We start from the raw sequence: 20,929 nt of genomic DNA on the forward strand, positions 1-20,929 counted from the left end.
AGGTTTTTGACACTGTCAATCCGGCTAGTACAAAAATCATATTCTTTCGTGTGGAAACTAATTGCTACCCCCTTTCAATATGTTTGGACGCGAAGTGACATTTTTTCCTTCGTACTTCGTCCAAATTGCTATATCGCTTCATTTGCTGCGTCTTACTACTAGTCAAATCTGTAGCACATGTTCATGAGAGCTTTGCACAGCTTGTATCTTTGAATCACTGATTTTACATTGCTCTTGGCTGTTTGGCTTTTCTTCTTGACTAATTTAATATCTCTAAAAGAAACATGGGACAACATAGAGACCACATAGAAAACCATACGCCTGCATTTCATAACGACATAGCTAACCCGCTTAGGGAAACCTGGACACGACTTTGCAAAGTCCCACGAAGAAACCGATGTTCTTATACAACCGAAAAAGTGCAATCCAATCGTCACACCGTTATATTAAGCTTAAAAATTTATGCTGAACCATTTCTTCCACTTCACCCAGGTTGAAGGCATTTCGGTCTCCGGGCCGCGAAAGATGCGGCCAGGGTGCACGATTTTGTACAGCACGAGTGCAACAAACATTGTCAATGAATCTAAGCAATAATGGAAAGCTTCATGGTTAGGGAAACTGCTGTCGATGCCGCTCGAGTACTCAACGATACGAAACAAGATGCGACTCTGGGGCGAAAAATAGATAGTGCTAGCTAGGGACACAGCTGAAAAAGTCATCGAAACGGGGGAACTTGACAATGATGAGCACCATAGCCAAGAACTGGGTGAAAATAAGACGCATAGTGAGCTCTGCTTGTCGCCAGTGGCCCACATGACAGTGAACAACTTGATGCTAAAGCTGCCACAGACGAGGATACACAACAACTGGGTGCCAACGCCAACCATGTAGATGTGAAGGCCCTTGAAAATGTCATACTGGCTGACGTTGCTTCCTGTCGCCTGTGCTGCTCCGTAGACCTGGATGATGAAGGCGATGATGTCAAACACGATAAAAACAGTACTAAACCAGACGGCCCCCAGGCCCCAAAACTTACGGTCCGCCGTTTGGTTCCATACGAGCTGGCCGAAGACTATGTACGTCGTAGGTAAAGGCGTTGGTCCCCAGTGGGGTCACCAGGATGAGAACAAACCAGGACGCGTACATGCCAAAGCTGGCAGGTGCCTCAATTCTGGCAGTACGGAAGATGTACGACAGAACCTGCCACACTCCGGACATGACTATGACCCAGCAGTAGGTTTTCTGGAAGCGAATGACCTGGGCGAGATCGGCGGCCGTGGTGAGAATGAAGAGGGTGAGAAAGATGGCAGATGCGCCGATATTAGGACAGAAGTTCCACATCGTGTCCGGGCTTAAAGAGAGGTACACTCCAGTTCGAGGGGTAGTACCGAGAGACCATACGTAGTGTATGCCAGGCTGCTGCTATTGTCGTTTCAGGACTACAAGAATGACAGCAGCAGCAGCAACAACATCTGATATATATAACTTACGAGAGCAAAATGTTACTGAATTTGGGCTTGCAGATGTCCGTACGAGCCGTGCCATTATAGATGCCAGCCCAAAATGGCGCAGCATTGCAGTCGCGAATAGCATTACTGGCTTAAAACTAGCGACCCATCTCGATTTGCCTGTTGGTGAGACCGCTGATTGGCCTCGATGCCAAGACGCCCACCATTGGCTTGCTCGTAAGGGCATCGGTCCCACATACGGATCAGCCGGTCCATCCATTGCCCGATTTTCGTGCCACCCCCTTATATATAATACAGACGCGCGGGACAGCTCGTATGGGCGTCCTCCCTGCACCGTCTCTGCTATAATCGTCTGTGCACCATGACTAGAGTAAAGCCTGGAGAGCGCAAGCGGGCAAGAGCCCCCAAAGTGCGCTCAGGATGTCGAACATGCAAGTAAGTCAGCAATATGGTGTCAAACCAGAGAACAGCCCTTTCTGACAGACGCCGCAGAAGTTCGTAAGGACCTCCTTAAGGCCCCGTCAGTAGTATTCTCTATAACGGCAATCGTATAGCTCGTAAAGTAAAGTGTGACGAGGCCCAGCCGGCATGTATTCGATGTGAGAGTCCCCTGTCTTCCTGGGAAGCTATGTGTTGGCAGGCTGGCAAGCTGACCTGACAGGCACCTCGACCGGACGGTTCTGCGACGGCTTCGACTTTGTGCCGGAGGGGGCCTCGGCTGTCCAGAGCCCATCCACGGCCCTGACATATGCGTCGTCTCCGTTTGCCGACCCACTTGAAGCACGCTCTCTGCAGTACTTTGCCGAGCGCACCATCGGCGAGTTAGAGACATTTTTTCCGGACTCGCTCTGGAGCAGCCACGTGCTGCAACTGGCATTATCTCAGGAGGGCATACGACATGCACTAATGTCGCTTGCCGCCCATCACGAACGCTTTGCCAACCCTTGTGCCGCCGGCGAGCCCGAGTTTGCCTTTAAGCAGCACAGCCTCGCCGTGCGGTCCCTATTGGCTGAAGACGACCCCTCGACGGCAACAGAAACGCACCTGGTATCGTGCCTGATATTTCTCTGTATCGAGGCACTCCAGAACGAGTACCGATCTGCCATCCGGCTGTTTAAGCATGGTGTCAGCATGGTCAAGGAGCTGCGCCGACGGGCTGACGCGGCCGAAATGATGCAGTCTGGAGCCAATCCGATTTCGGACGGTATTGTCTCCACAATCGAGGCGTTCATCAACCGATTTGCCGTTCAGGCTGCGCTGGTATGTATTTCGCTCGGCTCTGCGAATCATATGCGGATGCGGATGCTGATGCTGACACTGATGGAAAGCTCGCCGGAGATGTGGACCCCAGTCTGGTTGTCGGTGATCATCCTAGCTATGACAGCGTCGTCGCTGATTCGGCTTCGTTTGCATCTATGTCAGAGGCGCGGCAAATGATTCTCGATATAGCCGTCGACATTATCGCGCAGCCTCCTGGTAGCGGCAGTAGCGAGGAGATGGCATTGGTACATGTGACGTACAACCGCTGGTGTGAGAAATTCGACAAGCTTGTTAGTGAGCGCTCCAACTCGCTGCCTGCCAAAGGCATCGCGCTCTTGGAACTGCACAAACGGTATCTGGGCATTCATCTTGCCGCTCCTGACATCACCATCGAAGACCCTCCTAGGTGGGACGAAGACACGGCTGCATACGAAGAGCTGATGACGTTTGCCGAGACAGCCGTGGGTCCAGATATCAGTGTGGAAGGACCGACGACGACAACGGCTACGACAAATGGGATGCCAAAGTTTCACATGGACCTTGGAGTTCTTCCAATTTTGTTCTCCACGGTGCTGCGGTGCCGTGATGCGGGAGTTCGGCGGCGGGCGATCTCATTGATGAAATCCAAAAGACTGCAAGAGGGAATCTGGCCAAGTACTACAACCTCTCAGGTGGCCGAGAGAATCGTGTCGCTTGAACAGAGTGGCGATGATTCCGGCCCGCTACAGAGAGTGCAGTCCGTCGCCATAGCGTTTGGCTCGGAGCAGAAGGTCGTGACTATAAGGTATGGGTTGAGAAACTCTGTATTCGAAGAGGTGCTTGGCTGGTGAATTGAAGAGCGCATGTATGTTTCACACAATCAGGAAATATTAAGGCCTGTGATCTCTATTTAATTTAAACGAGAACGCCCGGCTCACTTCAAAACAGCTGCCAATGTTTTCTGCTACTTAGGCGGCTCCAATCCCGCTGTCGCTTCCCTCCAAAGGATAGGCCGTGGTTTGTTTTAAGTCGTGCTTTAGCTGGCCGTGACCGTGCTTCTTGCAGTACGCTTCGGTCTGCTCGTAGTCGATCAGTAGCTCGCCATTCTTGCCGTAGCGCCGTGGTTCCTCTTGGGCGACGCGTACGACGGTGAGGATGCCACGTAAGCCGTGAACTTTGTGAAAGATGGCATCCATCTCCTCAAGAGAGCGATAGGCGGTCTCGGGGTAGAAGAAGTAGACACATGGGACAATAAAGGCATTGATGACGGCGAAAATGATGTAGGTCTTGTAGCCGATGCTCGAGAAGGCGACGGGAGTGACCATGACAACCATGAAGTTGAATATCCAGTTGCCTGAGGTCGAAAGTGCATTGGCTGGAGCGCGGATGCGCAGAGGCACCACCTCGGCTGGGTATAGCCAGGTCATAGCTAGCCAGCCGATGGCAAAAAATGTGTTAAAGACGAAGAGGAAGACGACGGCCACAATGGCGGCGGCCGTGTTGGTAGCCGAGATGGAGTTGGCGCCAGCGAGGACGGCCATGGTGATGGCCTGGCCGGTGGCACCGAAAAGCATCAGCTTGCGGCGGCCAACACGCTCGACGAGGAAGACGGCAGGCCAAGAGGCGAGAAAGTACTCGGTGCCATTGAGGGCGGCCAGCAGACGTGAGAGAAAAGAGCCCATGCCAAGACTGGTATAGATAACAGGGGCGTAGTAGGTGATGAGGTTGATTCCGGAGATTTGCTGGAAGACCTGATTGGCATAGGCAAGGATTGTGCGGTGCAGGTTGCGGTCGCGGTTGGCGGAAAAAAGGTCCTTGAACGAGCCGCTGGCCATCTCGCGGACGGTATCGCGGATCTCTGCCAGCTCGGCATGCAGCGCGTGGTCTTCGACGCCGCAGTCGGCCAGAGCGGCCAGAACATCGCGCGCCTCGTCCTCGCGGCCCTTGAGGACCAGCCAGCGCGGCGACTCCGGCAAATACGGGATGAAAGTGAGAATCAGCAGGCAGAAGACGATCTGGAAGGCCAGGGGGAAGCGCCAGGCCACAGAACCGGGCGCGAATGAGAAGCCGAGGTCGATCCAGTACGAGATCATGATGCCGCCCGACACCAAAGCGCCCTCGATCATGACAAGCTTTCCACGCTTGTGTGCGCGCGACGTCTCTGACTGCCACGTCGGCACTGTCGACGTGTTGCAGCCGTTGCCCATACCGGTGATGATCCGGCCGATGATCAGGTGCTCGATCGTCAAGGCGGATGCCTGCAGCGCTGCACCAATAACCATGACGGCTGTGCCCAGCATGATCATCCGCTTGCGGCCTAGTGGGTTGCTGATGAAGATGGTGATGATCGAGCCCAGGAAGCAGCCGAGGTTGTACGAGGCCACGGAGATGCCCTGGTACGTCGACCGGCGCGACGACTCCGTCCCGCTGGCCGCTGCCGGATTGATAATGGGGAATTGGTTCAGAAAAATATCCAGTGTCAGGATGCCGCCCATAACACCCTGGTCTGCTCTGAGTCAGCGGACTGTTGCGAGGGCACACCACAGAAGCAGCTCTTACCGTAGCCGAACAGCATAAAGTCACACCCGGCAATGATGCCGATGGCATAGTTCAGCGCTTGACCACGGAGGCCAAGATACGATCTCTTAGTCATGATGGAAGTGGCGGGTGAGAAACAAGAGATCACGGATCTCAGAACGTGGCCATGGAGACGGATTGAGGCACGACTGAGAAGCTGGCCTCGGGGCGCCATATATACTTTGCCATTTTTTTGTTTACCTCGGTTTACACAGAAACAGCGGTTCCTCTCTGCTCTTTGGCCAACTGAAAAATAATAGAAATAGCGAACAGGGTCGATACTAAGCAAATAGAATAATACATTTAGGCAAGACGTACGGAGTATAACCGACTATGACGTCATAGGCATACTGAGCGTGTGGTTTGCGGGGATCAAAGTGGCCGCTAATTTGCCGCCTTGCCGAGAGTGGCAGCCCAGTTGACGATCACACAATTTCACTTTGCCGTTCCTGGACATGCTCGGCCGGTTTTTTTATGTGGGGAAGCCGAGCGCTTGGCTAATTTACACTGTATTCGCACAGGCTTCAGAATTGTACGATAAGACGCCATTGTTGATACGGAAAAGCAGACGGCAGAGCTATTGCCGGACTCCAACGGGACGGGCGATGCCATCGAAACCGTGGCTTTTGCTGGCTAGCTTTGCATGAGTGTGTACCATAGATAAAGCGCGCCGAAACCCAATTCGACAGTCACAGCTCGACGTCCAGCCTCGTCGTGTCCAACGACAGCCTTTGAAACCAGCAGACATCAGGCGGCCATATCCTCCCCGCCTCTCTCTTCTGTTCGGCAAAAATCTCGGGCCTACTCATCCTAACTATTCGACCAGTTGTGGGGCCTAAAATGCGGCTTCACTTGTGCGAATGCACGCCGGCACGACTACGTCGTACGCCGTATAAGCAGATTTCCAGATCTTGATTTAAAGTGGCCCTGGCCCTATTCAGAGTATCCACCACCTCATTATCTCTCCGCCTCGCTGCCTCTCCGTCTGACCTACCAAGGAGATCAGCACACTGACACTTGACAGGCCATGCAGATTCACAACATGCTAGCACGGCTTCCGGTGACTGCTATAATACATATATCCGCCTACATCTAGCAAGAAACGCTCTTAGGCTCTACCTGATGCGCCGGTTCCGTCTATTAGCAGGCTGCAGCCTCCGCTGAGCCCACTCACATCTCGGTGGAACTATTTAGGTTGACTTTATTTTAGTCGTCGAAACTGTCTGCACGACTCGTATACAAAGAAGGAGGTAAAGCAATGCATCACATATATGTAGCCCCTGCCTCTACTATAGCATTTTCACCTGGCCCTCCAGATGACTAACCACAGTATCATCTTGCCGCCTATCTGCGAACTAATATGGTTGGCTTCCGCGTTGTAAATAGCGCCTTTCCAGCACCTTCTAGTAGGCGACTTACGGAGTACGGGTACCATACAGCGAATTTGACAGAAATATGAATCCCGTACAAATAGCAGCCATCCTATTTCCCAAGTTTGCGCGGTGCAGTATAGAGATGGGCGCTTTTATTGACAATTGCTAAAAACCCCCTTTTAGCTGATCGGACTAACTTTGAATCAAAAGGTCTCAAGACATTTTATAAAATATCTTTCGTCTTTACCGCCGCTATCCTAATGACACAACCAATAGAAAAAGACCAGCCCCTTTGCCTGTTTATTGATTCTGATACAGGTTGTAAATTCAAAGGGACTTTCTGCCGAAGCGACTTAGGAGTTGCGGCAGTGAGAGGCCGTGTTGCACGTGACCCTGTGGGTCACGTGCAAAGTTTTCACTCTCGCAGTACAGCCTGCACTAGCTTCTAGTGCATGAATATACATGCACCTTTCCACAAAGCATCGATGCATAGCGAACCATACGATGGTACTATTCCGGGTCTGGACTGCGTCCATAGCATCGAAGGATCCTAAGGCGAAATAAATTATATGAGCGCAGTGAAGCGGCAAGCATGGCTCAGTCGCGGGCGGGTTCACTATCCCCGCATCGACGCTCTCTATGTCCCAAATCTCAGAATAAATATACCGATGCCCATCCCGGCGCAGGCAATCCTTTTGCGAAGAGATGCTTGGCCCTGTCGTGTCGATGCTTCGATGGTCGTCATGGATAATTCGACTGCTGCGCCTGCACCTAGACTAGGCAGTGTGGTCAGTGGTGGAGGATTGCGTCCTGCTGATTTAATTAATTATTTTTATTTATACGTTCTAACGTCGCTGCGGAGTATGAGGCACCTATAATTTAACAGTATCCACACAATAGCTTTTACAGAGTGTCGGAGAAGTTTCTCCCTGCCCTTTGCACCACACTTCGGCTTCCAGTTAGACTCTAAGTTGGAGAAGATGCCTTAGGTAAGACGGAAGCTTCGGAAAGTTACAAAAGCACTTAGGCCCTGATTCACGCATGCTGGCCCAGCTGTATGATCAGTCCAGAGTGGAGATTGTCAAGTGTGGATGATTACCTAGGTTTTAGTACCGATTCGCACCCTGGTAGAAGTACCTTTTCATTCTGATACTTCTTTTCGTTACCGCCTTCGTCGCTGATGTTTTTGTAGCGATAAGCTGCGTTTGCACGGGAAGACAGTAATTTGGTTTGCTTACGTAGTGAATCTGGAGATTTTAGTTTAAAATAATAACAAAAGTCTATTATTATAGAAAGTAAGAGACGGCTTGCTAGTAGTTATGCTAATAAGCTAGTACTTGCGTTGCTTGTATTGCTTATATTATTAGTATTATTAGTATTATTACCCTTACTTCTTATACGTATAGTTATACTAGATATTCCTGCTTTAAAGATACCTTTACTACTCTTTTGCAGCTTTGTAGAGGTATATTTTATATTTTTTAACGCAGTTAAGCCTTACTTTTCGCTGCCGTTGCGCTTTTTAAATATAGATTTGTTGTCGTTGCTAGTGCCTTCTTTATCGCCGCTGCTACTGTTATCGTTTATTTTTAATAATGATAATAATTAGTATTTAACGTAAGAAGTACTTTGCTCTGTTAATAATAACGATTAGTCTTTTTTTATACTTTTAACGGCTAAAAGCACTTAATATGAACTAGATAATATTATACTTAATAATAAAGTAGTAATTTAGATAGTAGTAGTAATAACAATGCTAGCTTATAGTTATAAGCTTTTTAAAAGCGCGAAACGTTTATAATATAGTATAGATATTATAGTAAACATTATAGACCTTTTTTTAGAGCATAAAAGAGTAGGCCTATTTTAATAGTTTAATAATTCTTTATATAAGCTAGCTTAAGAAAAAGTAGTTAAAGAAGCTTTATAATGCTAGCCTGCTTACAAGTAGATAGTAAAAAATATAGTAACAAAATATAATACTAAAAAAAGCAGTACTGCCTTTAGAAAACTTTTTATAATTAATTAAAAGTTAGTTATAACTTTATTACAAGTTTATTAAAGATAAGCAATAAAGAAAAGTAAGAGGATTTTTATACTACTAATTAAAGAGGTTAAGGTTATAACTAGCTTTAAAAGTCTTTACTTAGTAACGTACTTATATACTAAGAAGGTTTTAAAAGAGAGGTAGTAATAAGTAGTATGATTACTATAGTTAATAAATATTTTAAATAAATTCTAGTTTAGTAAAAGCATACTAACGCCTTAGTTAACCCTAACCTAGAAAAAGAAAGAGGGCTGCTACTATAAAGAATTTATTTAATTTAAACGTTACATTTTTCTACTTATTAAGGTAATTAATTTAATATTTAAAAAAGCTGCGATTAAGTAATAGCAATAATAGCAAGCTTATAATAGTTACTAAGCAAATTAAATGCATAGCTACTATATATACCTTAATACTAGGCAGCCTTATAGTTAAAAAGGCTATTAGTATATTTTATAAGCTTTTTAGTAATAGGTTAATAAAGTAAAATATTTAGTAGTGTTTGTTAAAGCTAGAAAACCTAATAAAAGTGCTAGTTTAGAATATAGTTAGATTATAGGTAAAGAATATATTAAAATATAAAAACAGAGGTGCAATAGTTATAGTATATTGTTTTATAATTGTTTTTAACACTTTTAATACTTTTAAATAATTTTAGTAATGCTTTTAATAATAATTTTAGTGGTGTAATTATTACTATACCGCTAACTATATTAAGTTATTACTAAAATGTTACTAAAATTATACTAAAACTAGTACTAAAACTATTATTAAAACTAATAATAAAATTTATCTATTAGCTTTCTTTTACTACTAGCTAACCTATATTGTCTTAAACGTAAATTATAGCTAATAACGCTAGCCTAAGTGTATAGTATACTAGGGTAGCTACTATATTAATATTGCAAGTCTCTTATACTAAGAAGTCAGATCGAACTATGCGTTGCGCAGCATGCCTTAAGTAGCTACTATCTTGCTAATAAATTAAATTAAACTTAGCGTAAGATAGTCTTAGACTAGAGTGCCTTAAGCAGGCTACCTAGACTACTAAGAAGTTTAATCAGACTATATAATGCAATAATATAGTAGTAGCCTTTATAGCAGCATTATAAATAGGTCACGCTAGGCAGCATAAGTCTAGAGGTATAGGGCTCTCTTAAAGGACTTAGATTAGGTTACTTGACAACGGTTAAGGATAAACAAAGGGATTATAAAGTGCGATAAGGGTGCTTAATTGTTTTTCTTTAAAGGATGCTTTAAATCCAATTAAAGTGCTTATATACAGTAATGCGCAATATAATAAGCAGACCACGCTATAAGGCAGAACAACGTGCTTTTACACTATATAACATAAAGGTTAAAAACTAAAGAATAAAAGCGGAGTGCGTAGATACAATAATGCTATATTACTACACGCTACGTTTTGTGTAGATTTATATTAATTATAAGCGGCGCGCGCCTTTAGCGCTATTTAAGTACTAAATCTAGTATTTACTAAGTCTTTTGCCTTTTTTTAAGTAAAATAAAGTTATGCAGCCTTATTATAGTATATATAATTTTAATTTAATCTTAAAGACTATATTTAAGTATAGAGTATTGAATAACTTAAAACTTTCTTTTTACTATGCTAAAAACTCTTTTTACTACTAAATCAAGTAAAGCGTACTAAATGTTATACCTTTCCTTCTTATTTGCTTAAGCCTTTAATTTTAAAGCCTAGTCTTAAAGATAATATAACGTATGCAAAATGGGCGTAATAATACCTAGTTTGCTAGGAAATCCAGCATTTGCAATATAATATTAGTAATAGGGTATAATAAAGCCTCTTGCAATAGTATAGTAATATAAAAAAGCATTGTTTATTAAGCTTTTTGCCTTTACTAAAACAAAGCTAAAGCTTTTATTAAATCTAACTACTGCGAATACGTTTTAAGTAATGTTTTTGTTTTTATTATAGTATTATAGTTAACTTTTTAATCTAATAAGAGCTAAGATATATATGCTATTAATTGCTCTTATATATCTATTTTATCCAGTTTACTAATTGCTTAATTTTAAATAAGCGCATTAAGCTAGTTGTTTATAGGCTGCTATATAACCTCTTTATACAGCAAAACAATCATTAAAAGGAGCTTTTACACAACTCTACTAATAGTGCTTTAGCTTATATAAAACTTTATTATAGCGTTTTATTAAGCTTTATTATAGGCTATTATTTAAATATAAATTAATACTTAGTATACTAATAATATATACTTAAGCTAATAAAGGTTATAGTATCTATTTAACTAGTATATAAGCTTTTAAAAGGTACGTTTACGCATACAAAAACCTTACTTAAAGTCCTAGTCTAATATCGTTAATATAAAAGCAGTAATGCCTTAGCCTTCTTTAAAAGGCACGCTAATGCTGTAAATAGTTAGTACTAACGATTGCAGTATTATTAGCCGTAATGCTTGCTGTATAGCATAGCTTAAAAGCAAAGTTAACAGCTATAAAAGAAGGTAAACCGCTAGCCTGCTTATTTAAGAGGGGACTTAGTCTCCTGCGTACTTCTAGTCTTCTGCCATTTTACTTTAACTGCTTGCTTGCTTATTAACGATAATATGTTAGCTTTATAGATTTTTACGTTATTAACCAGCCTCTTTTTCTGCCGTCTACGTATAGAGTACCTTAGTACCAAGGTACGTATCTTACTACTGTTTAAATTCCCATTTGCGGTGCATTAATTTATATGCGGCTTGGCAGGCTTAAAGAGGTATAGTCTATGTTTTTCTCTACTCTAGACTGATTAAACAGCTGGGCTAGCATGCGTGAATTAGGGCCTAAAGGCTAACGCAGGTATACTTTGTAATTATTGCCAAGATCTACCAAACATATGCACTTATGGTCGTAGTGTGGGCCTACTTTGGATTTAGAACAGCTAATAACCCACACATTATAGTCTTTATAGGCGCCGTCCTTATGCAACAGCTGTTACATCGATTAGTGTAGCAGTGGCAGCCGGGGTGTTGAGTAGACAAAGGGGTTAACTGACCAAATCGTATTTTATAGTTAGATAGTTAGTGTAGGATTATCGAACAAAGTGTAGGTAATTATGCTAAGAACGCTTTAATTTTTACTGTTTAGCCGACAAGTGTAAGGGATAGGAGTAATGTAAAGTAAGAATAAGATGCAATTGATTGCGTTTAAAATGTTAAAACTTTAGAATCATTATTACTAGTTAGTACCGACCCTTACAATTAGGCAACGAATACTTCCTTATATCCTAGAGTGTATGCTAAGCATGCTCACAAATACAAGTTTAAGCCTAGGTACTAGTTAGGTTAACGTTAAAAGTTTGTTTAGGATAAAAGAGAACTTCCTACTATTCGTAATAAGTATAGGCAATCTAGACGGCGTCTAGAAGGCTAATAGCGGCCAACGGCTAAGTCCGCTACCCCCCCTTCCAACCACCCCCCCCCCCCTTGTAACCAATAATCACTCAGTCTACGCACATCTTTTATTTAGTCTTCTTAGACTTTATTACTAGCTATATAATGAAAAACGTGCATAAATCTGTTTATAGACTCTGCCTACATCTCCCTAGCTGTGTTTTCCGGTTAAATCTCTCCTATAACGCGCTCTTTAACTGCTATAACCTCTTAAATTCGTATAAATCGCTTATTCGGCGTAGGCTTTACTTTATAGCGCTTTCTAACCTATTACGCTAATTTTAATGCCTTTAGCTTGTTAATTCGCTGCTTTTTAAAGGCTATTATAGTTGTTTTTAAATTATTTATATAGCTAGCTTTATAAAGAAGGTGCTGCGTAAACTTATTTAAATTACTTTCTTTCTTTACTAATGTAATCTGCTATAGCATGTCTATAACGCCGCCCTAGGAAGGGGACCGACGCAGGCCACGCGCAAGCCGTACGCAGTATGCGCACAGCGTATTAGATGCACATCGTGGACTAGAAGCGGTGCTTGTGGCGCAGGCTGCGTGGCGCAGTCTGCGTACAGGCCACAGCACGTGCTAGCGCACGGGCCAAGTAGAAACGGGGTCGCGCCTGCCCTGCGCACTTGGTGCGCTAGAGGTGCGCCTACGATAAAAGAGCGCCTCCCGCACTCCCTTAGAGTGTAAAAGGCAATAATTAGCTATTGAATATACGGCTGCTTCCTCCTGTTAAGAAGATACCTCCTTGCTTGCCTGACTTACCTGGCCTACCTAAGTACACCTTTAACAATTCCTTTTTCGTTTACTATTAGGCTACCTAAGTTAAGAGGCAGAAGGAGTAATAGCACCTTAAAAGACTACGAAGCAAACGTTGCACGCACGTAGTGCGTAGGAAGAGAGCAGCTCTAGGGCGACAGTTAAGAACCCTCTTAACCCTATTGTTAAAGAAGTAGAGAATAAAGACTCTAATATCTTAAAGGAGGATTATAAGCAACTAGATAACGATAATGCAGGCAAAGGCCCCTTAGGGCAGACTATTAGGCCTACTATAGACTAGATAGTAGCAGACCTTATTGCTAAAAATAATCGACTGTATAAAGCAAAGCGCTTAAAGCAGCGAATAGTAGACTTATAGCAATAGCTCTTAGATATAGGAGCAACCTAAGCAAAAGGTAAGCGTACCCGCAGCAAGGACTTTAACAAAGACAGCCTTTGCAGTTAAGATATTATCTTAAAAAGCGGCATCGAACCGCCCTTTAAGACACTTAGTAGCTTCTAAGAGCGCGCTACCTAGCTACAGGCTAGGAAGCGACACTTTTATCTAGCCTTTAATAAGTTTAAAAGCGCTAGTTACTAGATTAATTATATGCTTAAATATATAAAGCAGTTATGCTGCACTATATAACCATGGCAACTAGCGTATTCGGGTCTGCTTTTTTTTAAATTGAATAGCCTCTGCTAATTGCTCCTCTATATCGTCTTCGTCTATATTTTTTTTTTTTGCGAATTCGTGGTGATTTATTGAAGTTATTGTGGCTAGCACCACCTATGGTGGTGCGCGTTGAAAAACGCGCGCCCTGGGTGGGGCGGGGCACGAGTAATTATTCATCTGTTACAAATTCGCACCGCTTTCCCCCACTGCAAATAATTATCCTTCGCCATTGTTGATGCTGGTCTCTAGCCAACATACGTTCGTCCCGCAATAGAATCCCTAGCCAGCGGCCGTTTCGACTTCCCAAGTCCACAGACCCTCCCACTGCGTTGTAGTCGCGCCCGCACAGCCAAATGTATGTCTTGTCTTCCGTCGTGTCTTTGTACAGTGTTAGATTGTCGTTTGGAAATGAAACGTCCAGTGTCGACTACAGAGTAGCCGTGGCCAATGGTGCCGGGATAGTATTAGGACCCGTGATATACGGCGGTTTAGTGCTCGAGGCCGTGCTTGATGGGCGTAAGTCAGAAATTCGGGAACACATGAATGGGCAGCGCCCTACCTGGATGCGGACGTGGGAAAGGACGTAGGCATTGACGCAGATGCGGTCGTATTTGTTGTGATAATTAGGGACGCCGTCGAAGATAAGGGCGTTGCTGCTGCTACAGATGAGTTGCCTGGATGCTGCAGACTAGCGCCAAGGCCTGCGCCTACTATGTAGCGCCACAGCCAAAATAACTACGCCAGACACCACGCCTACGAGAATCCAGAACACGCGCTTCGGTAGACCACACATCTAGGAGCCCTTGCTCCCGGCGCCTCCGCCTTAACCGGAGTCATGGTGAGGAGCGTTTGTATACCCCGGATACGACGAGTTACTCGTACCTGTACCAGCTCCACCTAGGCCGGTGTGGTAAGCCGGTGGTAAATTCCCTGCAGAAGCCCCTTGTCCCGTTTTTCCTCATGTCTTGTAATCGTGCCACGCCCCATTATAATTCAAGGCCCACTTAAAAAGTGCACCTATTATTGAAATAGGTAGGGCCGCGAATAGTACCCTATCCACCTCGTGCAATTAACCGTGCAACGCCCCACCTGGTAATTGGAACACGCAGAACGTGCACTAACTTTAATTTTGTAGGTAGGTTGACTAAGGCTAGACTGCGTGCGCGGTGCACGCGCAGATTAAAGCTTAGTCCTATCTACTAAATTCGAGCAGAGGTTAGGTGACCTTGGGAAATTCATATGTAGACACTCTGCAGGGCTAGGCTTACGCATTAGGTTGCATTAAGACCTACTTAAAGGGCAGCAAATAAAGTGGCCGGTACCATAGAACCAGACATATAACGATACAAGTAGAAAATTACATTATCTATACTTCTGCACAAGTTCCACTAAGTACGAGCTTTCTTCGTATTTTTAGCATCTCGTATATATAACCTGACGTGGTCAAGATTTTTTATACTTGTCTAGATAGGTACATCGGTACTAGAGCCTTTGGTATCGGCAGATGGCTGGAGGACTCGAGAGGGATATATAAGGTCCTCTCTCTTCCGCCTTTGTTTATGGCAATCTTTCAATCCTCCAAGTTACTTTTCAATCAGTTTTGTTTATCCAACTATAACTACCTTTTCTACTTTAAATCCAAAGAAATCCGTATAAACGGCCACGGAACCTACCGCACTTGAACAACAAAAAAAAACACGCACAATGACAACAGGGACCGTCAAGTCGTTTAATGAGGCTAAGGGCTTCGGCTTCATCACGGCCAGCGATGGCAGCGGCGATTACTATGCTCAATTCGCTTCCATTGTGACCCACGGGTTTAAGACGCTGAAAGTTGGTGAACACGTGAATTTCGTGCCCAGCACCGGCCCTCACGGCCGTGAGGCCAAGAACATCCGCATCATTTCCTAAGTCCCTTGGGCACGACGACGTCTTTGCCGGCAACAATTCAGGCCTCGTCGTGTATTGGGCACGCTACCGCATGCGTATACAGGACGTTCTTTCTACAGAAACTCTGGCAACCGTGGGGAGAAGCGACACGCTAGTTAACGTCTTCCAAAACAATCTTGCACTAGGGTTGGGTAATGCTGCGTTACGATTATAAGCCCGAGACGGACAGTACTACGAACTAGATACATAAGAGACTTTAGTACTAGATAGATTACCGTCTTAATTTCTAACGAAACATACGCGGATCCTGCCCTATTTAAGACCTTTTATGCTTGTTTAGATAGTTTGATTTAATTTGTGTCTTTAGTTGTTTGTATCAAGCATTAGAATCCGCCACACTATAGACCTTCCGCCCTACTTGGCCGTATAGGCCTATAATTAGTTAGAAGGCACAAAAGCAGGGCCTAACACTAGTACTAATACAAACCCCTAAAAGGGTTGTAATGATCTATTTCTTCCTTAGTACACAACACTCTCTGCCTATACTAGAACCTATTTAGCCTCCTACTCCTTATAGTGCATTACGTTATATAACTGCTACATATAGTAACGCTAGCCTAGGTGCATAGTGCACTAGGGCAGCTACTATATCGATATCTTAGGTCTCCTATACTAAGGAGTTAGATCGAGCTGCGCGGTACGCGGCGTGCCTTAAGCAGCCACAGCCTTGCTAATAAATTAGATTAAACTCGGTGCTAGGCAGTCCTAAGCTAGAGTGCCTTAGGCAGGCTACCTAAGCTGCTAAGGAGTCTAATTAAGCTGCGCAATGCGATAACATAGTAGTAGCGCCTATAGCAGCGCTATAGTTAGGTTGCGCTAGGCTGTATAAGTTTAAAGGTATAGGGCTCTCTTAGAAGACTTAAACTAGGCTGCTTAGCAAAGGTTAGAGACGAATAAAAGGATTATAAAGTAGAATAAGGTGCTTAATTGCTTTTATTTAAAGGATGCTTTAACTTTAATTAGAGTGCTTATATATAGTAATGCGCGATGCGATAAGTAAACTGCGCTATAGGGAGGAATAATGTGCTTTTATGCTATATAACGTAAAGGTTAAAAACTAAAGAATAAAAGCAAAGTGCGTAGATATAATAATGCTATATTATATGCTTACTAAACATTTATATTAAAGGTATATAAGGATAGTTTAATTAGTAAAAGCCGTTTTTATCTTAGTAAGGAATATAGCTAACTATATAAATAGTATATAACTTTTTATAATTGAAAGTAATTACTATATAAGATAATTTAATTAAAATATAATAATAAAGATAAAGTACTACCTTTTTAAGCATTTTAGTTAAGTAGTTTAATTATAGTATATAAAGATAATTTAAAAGTAAGGTAAAAGAGTAAATAATAAATATAAATAATAGTTAAAAGTAAAAAAGAAATAATAATTTAAAAGGCTTTAATTAAAATAAAAAACTATACTATACTTTCTAAACTTTTTCTTTACTTAAATTTATTTTATTTTATTTATTATTAGATTCTTTTAGCTTTTACTAGCTAGGGTAGTTAGTTAGCTAAAGTATAAGCTTTCTTACTAGCTTACTATCTAGGCTAATATAGCCAGTATAGTAAAGAGTAGTATAGTATAAGTAATATAGTATAATTTTATATTAGTATGCTTTAAAAGTAAAAAGAGTACGCGGTAAGTCTTTTAAGTTAAACTACTTAGTTTAAATTACTATTCTAGCTTTTTATTTAGTTTACGCTTATCTTACTATACTAGTTTTCTCTTTTACTATCTTTTTTACGCTTTTTATTATTATAGCTATTAATGAAGCCTTTAATCTAGCTTTTTTAGTAGGTGCTTTTATTATTTTAGTTGATAGCTTTACTTAAGTAAAGGCTTATAAAATAAAAAGCTTTTTTAAAACTTAGGCTAGTTATACTTTAGCTAGCTATGCTACTAGTTTAGCTATAAGGGCTGTTTTTTTGTAACGCCGCCCCAGGAAGGGGACCGACGCAGGCTACGCGCAAGCCGTACGCAGTATGCGCACAGCGTATTAGATGCACATCGTGAACTAGAAGCGGTGCTGGTGGCGCAGGCTGCGTGGCGCAGTCTGCGCACAGGCCACAGCACGTGCTAGCGCACGGGCCAAGTAGAAACGGGGTCGCGCCTGTCCTGCGCACTTGGTGCGCCAGAGGTGCGCCTACGATAAAGAGTGCCTCCCGCACTCCCTTAGAGTGCAGAAGGCAAGAATTAGCTATTGAATATACGGCTGCTTCCTCCTGTTAAGAAGATACCTCCTTGCCTGCCTGACTTACCTGGCCTACCCAAGTACACCTTTAACATTTTTTGATTTTTTTAAAAAGGTAACTTTATTTAAGAAGCTCTTTTTAGATTAAGTATAACTATTAAGTTGCTTCTTAAGCAGTTAATCAGCGTAAAAGAGCAGCGCTATAAGGTCTTATTTTAACTACTATAGCTAGTAAGCGTTTTGGCTAGTTAAAAAGGTATTGTTTAATCTTTAGTTATCTTATAACTTTAAAATTTAGCCTTATCATTTAATCTAGCTTATTTTAGTAAGTATAAACATTCTTTATAATGCTTTTATAAAGGCATTATCTTCTTAATCTAGTTTAAGCGTAAAAATTAGTTCTAGTATAGCTTTTTTAGTAATAAATATAGTTATACTTACTAGGACATTAGCTGCTTACTACTTAATACTTTTTACTATTACTTTCTTTTTACCTTTACTAAAAATGTTTTAAAGGTTAGTGAATAGCTTAGTTTAAAGCTACTTTAGTAGCACTTGAATTTAAACCTAGTCTTATTAATAAAAAAGCGTTATGGGCCTATAACTTATATAAGCTAACTATTTTATTAACTAAAGATAAAGAGTTTTATATATTAATATAAATCTTTATAGCTATTTGCTAAATAAGCCTTAACTATAAAGATATTATCTTAAGTTATAAGAGATTAAGGGTTTTAAGCATTATTATTAACACTATCTAATAAGCCTAGTTATTTGCTATCATAGTTTATAAGACAGAAGTAAAAATAAGCTAACACTTATATTATAATATAGAGTCGTTTGCTATTTGCTTAATATAGCTAGATTTAAGGCATTATAAATTAAACATCTTTACTATAAATAATAATCTTGCTTTGCTAGACCTTAGCTAGCAACTACTATTTTATATATAACTATTTGCTAAGGTGTCTAATACTATTAAGGTAAAGAAACTACCTTTAATAGTAAATGTAAAGCAAATAATTAAATTAAAAGATAGTATAAAGGTGCTATATAGCTTACTATACCTACTATCTCTTACTTAGTAAAATGAGCTTTACTACTTTATTAGTAAGTTATTAGATAAAAAGCAGATTGCTTATAGTAATAGTCTAGCTAAAGCCGTAGTAACTTTTATCTTAAATAAGAATAATACTTTATATATATACGTTAACTACTAAGGTTTAAACTAAGTAACTAAGAAATACTACCACTTTTTGTTGTTAATTAATAAGCTATTTAATTGCCTAGATAGTATAAACGTGTCTTTAAACTAAAATATAAGAAGGTATACTATAGGATTTAAGTAAAGGCCTTTAATTAGTAAAAGACTACTTTTTAAATAAAATATAAACTCTTTAAGTTTTATATTATACTTTTTTAAAATAACTAACGTGCTAGCTACCTTTTAGATATATATCTATTACGCACTAGTAAGACTAGTAGGTATAGTTTATAAGGTATATTTAAGTAATATCTTAGTTTACTCTTAAACTGAAAATAAGTATAAAAAGCAGATATAGTTAGTCTTTAAGCGGCTATAAGTTATAAAGCTATATACAAACCTATTAAAGTATAGATTCTTTAAAAAGAAAATTAACTTAAAGTAAGTTAAAGTAATTTCAAAGCAAAAGGCCTTTAAGTGTATAAAGAATATGTAATTCTTTTTAAGATTTATAAACTTTTACTACGGTTTTTTCTCTTTCTACTCTTATACTATATAAGCGTAGAGTAGTTGCTATATAGCTGTTTATCTTAAGTAAAAAGGTAAAGTCTACGTTTAAAGCGTTAAAGATAGCCTTTATAATAGTAATAATTCTTTACTATTATAATAATATAAAACCTATATAAGTAGAAATAAATGCGTTAGGCTACGCTATTCTTAGCATTATCTCTTAGTTAGTAGATAGTAAGTAGTAAATAGTTGCTTGCTACTTATAAAAGCTAATAAACTATAAGATATAATAAAAAGTAGAATAGTAAAAGCTTTTAACTATTATTAAAAGACTTAAAGTACTAGCGTTACTATTTAAAACGTTGAAAGGACTTATTTATAGTTTTACCTAAATATTAAATACTAAAAGGCGTTGTTAAGGCATTAGTAAAGAATCTTTAAAACTAAAATACTACATAAGTATTCTACTTTTTAACGGTTAACTTTAAAAGTAAGCATTGCTTAAAAGTAACTAAACTATATAAAAGGCAATATTATATATAATAATATGCTTCTTTTATATTTTATTAGGCTATAGGTTACAAACTAGTTACTAAGTCTTTTAAAGCTAAGAGCCTTATTACTATTAGTATAAAAGGTATAGACTAATACTAGTTAAGAATAGCTATTATAACCTTAGGGTTTTTTTAAACTATATAATACTAATTATAAAGCTTAAGGCCAAGACTAATTATTAAATACATTATCTATAAAAGCTAGGTAAAGTTAAAAGAATAATACTTACTATTTTCTAGATAGTAATACCTTATTTTATAAAGATTATATTATTATTGTATTAGTAAATAAGCTATAAGTAAGGTTAATTAGCTTATACTATAAATCTTTTATAGTAAGCTATATAAAAGTTTATGAAACTATAAAACGTTTTAGTAAGAAATACTACTAGCTAAATCTAGCTATAAACGTTTACGCATTTATTACTAAATAATAATTATATATAAGTAATAAGGTCTTTTGGTATAAGCTATATTAATACTTTTAGTTTTTACTAATGCTTATTTAGCTATTTTAGTATATTAGTATAAATTTTAGAATTAGTTTTTAGCTAAGCATAACTTTATTAGCTAGTAGCAGTTAAAATAACATAGTAATCTAGTATGCTTATCTTAGAAACGCGGTGTATAAGTCTCCTTATCCTTTTCCGTTTATCTTGTTACATTTCTCTAAGTCCGCTACCCCCCCTTCCGACCACCCCCCCTTCCAACTAATAATTAGATTAATCTTACCTACTCTTTTACCCTGCTAATCTATTAAAAACGCACCTACTGCAACGCTAATAATAGCTTTTAAAAGCTATTTTTTATGCATTGTATTTGTAATGCCTTAGTACACTAAAAACGATATAAATAACGCAAAAGAGAGCGTTAATAACAGCCTTAGCGTGCGAAAAGCTGCTGTACTTTACTGCGTGCTATACACTACCCTTT

At 40.6% G+C, this 20,929-nt stretch overlaps 4 protein-coding genes across 4 annotated transcripts; 2 read left to right on the plus strand and 2 right to left on the minus strand.

Annotated features, from left to right (window-relative positions):
* Positions 1–452: 452 nt before the first annotated feature.
* CMQ_724 (rta1 domain containing protein) lies at positions 453–1,341 on the minus strand (the record flags this gene model as incomplete). Its single annotated transcript, XM_014317803.1, has 2 exons — positions 453–959; positions 1,081–1,341. The coding sequence occupies 2 exons, from the start codon at positions 1,339–1,341 to the stop codon at positions 453–455; spliced, it is 768 nt and encodes a 255-aa protein (XP_014173278.1).
* A 548-nt stretch (positions 1,342–1,889) lies between these two features.
* CMQ_1526 (c6 zinc finger domain containing protein) lies at positions 1,890–3,559 on the plus strand (the record flags this gene model as incomplete). Its single annotated transcript, XM_014318605.1, has 4 exons — positions 1,890–1,904; positions 2,038–2,059; positions 2,131–2,729; positions 2,798–3,559. 4 exons carry the CDS (start codon positions 1,890–1,892, stop codon positions 3,557–3,559), a joined length of 1,398 nt encoding a protein of 465 aa, XP_014174080.1.
* Positions 3,560–3,676: 117 nt separating this feature from the next.
* CMQ_1487 (major facilitator superfamily transporter monosaccharide) lies at positions 3,677–5,361 on the minus strand (the record flags this gene model as incomplete). The annotated part of the gene is made up of 2 exons (XM_014318566.1): positions 3,677–5,214; positions 5,268–5,361. 2 exons carry the CDS (start codon positions 5,359–5,361, stop codon positions 3,677–3,679), a joined length of 1,632 nt encoding a protein of 543 aa, XP_014174041.1.
* Positions 5,362–15,278: 9,917 nt separating this feature from the next.
* On the plus strand, positions 15,279–15,485 carry CMQ_709 (cold-shock protein; the record flags this gene model as incomplete). The annotated part of the gene is made up of 1 exon (XM_014317788.1): positions 15,279–15,485. The coding sequence occupies one exon, from the start codon at positions 15,279–15,281 to the stop codon at positions 15,483–15,485; it is 207 nt and encodes a 68-aa protein (XP_014173263.1).
* Positions 15,486–20,929: the final 5,444 nt, after the last annotated feature.

The sequence above is a fragment of the Grosmannia clavigera genome (genome assembly GCF_000143105.1).
Source record: "Grosmannia clavigera kw1407 unplaced genomic scaffold GCSC_140, whole genome shotgun sequence".
Taxonomy (NCBI): Eukaryota; Fungi; Ascomycota; class Sordariomycetes; order Ophiostomatales; family Ophiostomataceae; genus Leptographium; species Leptographium clavigerum.